The 2500-nt window shown below is 46.8% G+C and overlaps 1 protein-coding gene across 1 annotated transcript in view; it reads left to right on the top strand.

Moving 5' to 3' along the window:
- Positions 1-2020, top strand: part of LOC311247611 (slit homolog 1 protein-like) — a gene marked incomplete at both ends in the record, with an annotated part of 6315 nt that extends 4295 nt beyond the window's left edge. The window contains 4 exon segments of the mRNA XM_084338637.1: positions 114-354; positions 1081-1179; positions 1181-1227; positions 1865-2020. Coding sequence (XP_084194763.1) covers positions 114-354; positions 1081-1179; positions 1181-1227; positions 1865-2020 — 543 coding nt within the window.
- Positions 2021-2500: the final 480 nt, after the last annotated feature.

Below are 2500 nucleotides of genomic sequence, written 5' to 3'. Positions count from 1 at the left end.
GGTGTTTAATTGCAATACTGTGAATTTTAATTGTAACTTACATTTGTGTGTGTGTGTGTGTGTGTGTGTGTGTGTGTGTGTGTGTGTGTGTGTGTGTGTGTGTGTGTGTTTAGCGGGCTCTTCTGTGAGTTCTCCCCCCCCATGGTGCTGCCTCGCACCAGCCCCTGTGACAACCATGAGTGCATGAACGGGGCGCAGTGCGTCGTCGTGGAGACGGACCCCCGCTGCCAGTGTCTCCATGGTTACCAGGGCGAGCGCTGCGAGACATTGGTCAGCGTCAACTTCATCAACCGGGAGTCCTACCTGCAGCTGCCCTCCAGCCTCATCTCAGCGCAGACAAACATCAGCCTACAGGTACTTTAGAAATACTTCATTTGATTCTGTCACAGACCAGAGCCACTCACACCAGCTCAATAAGGCAGTCAGCTCTGGCAGTACTGTGACTACACATCACCTGGCCATGGCAGATTGGCAGTACTGTGACTACACATCACCTGGCCATGGCAGATTCATAGTTGGGGTGTAAATGGGTTGGGTTGCCGAAACGTATTCATTAAGCTAATCATTTCTTGGATCGACCTTACCTTTATAACCAGTCTTCGTGTCTTTTGGTTGAAGGGTACAAGCAGGTATTGCTCTCAGCCAGCTAGCCTGAGCTGTAGTCTGCCGAACTGGAAATCCACTGGGCAATCAGTTTTAATAAGGGTTTAAAGAAGTGTTTCAAATAAGCACTTCCTGGAACTGGATGTATACACACACACACACAATCTGCAAACACACATAGACACAATAACTCTCAAATAGGCACACACTATGCTTCCTGCACAGAAATGTATCTCTCTCTCTCTCTCTCTCTCTCTCTCTGTCTCTCTCTCTCTCTCTCTCTCTCTCTCTCTCTCTCTCTCTCTCTCTCTCTCTCTCTCTCTCTCTCTCTCACTCTCACACACACACACACACACACACACACACACAAACAAATGTCACATGCACACATCACTTTGATCCTTGACATGCAGACACATCTAAGCTGTTATGTACAGTAGCTGATAACTGGTAAGTAAATGTTCCCTGCTGTCTCAGATCGCTACAGATGAAGACAGTGGTGTGTTGCTGTACAAAGGAGACAACGACCACATCGCTATGGAGCTGTACAGGGGGCGTCTCCGAGTCAGCTACGACACGAGTCAGCTACGACACTGGATCCTACCCTCCTTCAGCTATATACAGGTACACACACACACAGAAGCACACACACGCATGTACACACACACACACGCACATGTACGCACACACACACACACACAGAAACACACACACAACACGCACTTACACACATACACAGAAAACACACACACACACACACACACACACATACACATTTGGACAGACACACACATAACATACCGTAATTCCTCTAATAGTAACCGGGTCTCAAATACAAGCCGGGTCTCTATTAATGGCCGGGTGCGCTCTTGAGCTAAGCAATTATAAGCCGGCCTCCTAATACAAGCCGGGTTACTAATATACTGAGCTGCATACTGAGCTAGTTACTTGATTTCACTTTGAAAACGTTGAAATGACCAGTGACCACCTGTAATTGCACTGTTTACTATTTCATACAGTACTTGGTTTCAATAAATGAACCCAGTACATTTTACTGGGTTCAAACTGACACAAAATGTTGATTTATTCATTATGATCCGTTTGAAAATTTGAAATATAGGCCTCCCTCTTATACAGGCCTCCTCCTAATACAAGCCTGGTACCCGCTACAGTTGAAACAAATACAAGCCGGGGTTACTATTAGAGGAATTACGGTAAAACAAACATAGTACAATCCCTTTTTGGTCTCTCTCTCTCTTAGTGTGGAGACAGTGAATGATGGTAGTTTCCATGTAGTGGAGTTGCTGGCGTCAGACCAGACCCTGTCACTGTCTATCGACGGAGGAACGCCTAAGTCTATTAACTCCCTCAGCAAGCAGTCAACACTCAGCATCGACTCTCCACTCTACCTGGGGAGGTGAGGGCCACTTTGTGGTGTGTGTGTGTGTGTGTGTGTGTGTGTGTGTGTGTGTGTGTGTGTGTGTGTGTGTGTGTGTGTGTGTGTGTGTGTGTGTGTGTGTGTGTGTGTGTGTGTGTGTGTGTGTGTGTGTGTGTGTGTGTGTGTGTGTGTGTGTGTGTGTGTGTGTGTGTGTGTGTGTGTGTGTGTGTGTGTGTGTGTGTGTGTGTGTGTGTGTGTGTGTGTGTGTGTGTGTGTGTGTGTGTGTGTGTGTGTGTGTGTGTGTGTGTGTGTGTGTGTGTGTGTGTGTGTGTGTGTGTGTGTGTGTGTGTGTGTGTGTGTGTGTGTGTGTGTGTGTGTGTGTGTGTGTGTGTGTGTGTGTGTGTGTGTGTGTGTGTGTGTGTGTGTGTGTGTGTGTGTTAGGGCTGCACGATTTTGGGAAATAATCTAATTGCGGTTTTTCTGACAGATATTGCGATTGCGATAAAATTTGCGATTATA

This window comes from Notolepis coatsorum, assembly GCF_963971535.1.
Source record: "Notolepis coatsorum genome assembly, contig: SCAFFOLD_5019, whole genome shotgun sequence".
Classification (NCBI taxonomy): domain Eukaryota; kingdom Metazoa; phylum Chordata; class Actinopteri; order Aulopiformes; family Paralepididae; genus Notolepis; species Notolepis coatsorum.
Note: the sequence above shows the minus strand (reverse complement) of the source record. Positions and strands in the feature narration are given on the sequence as shown.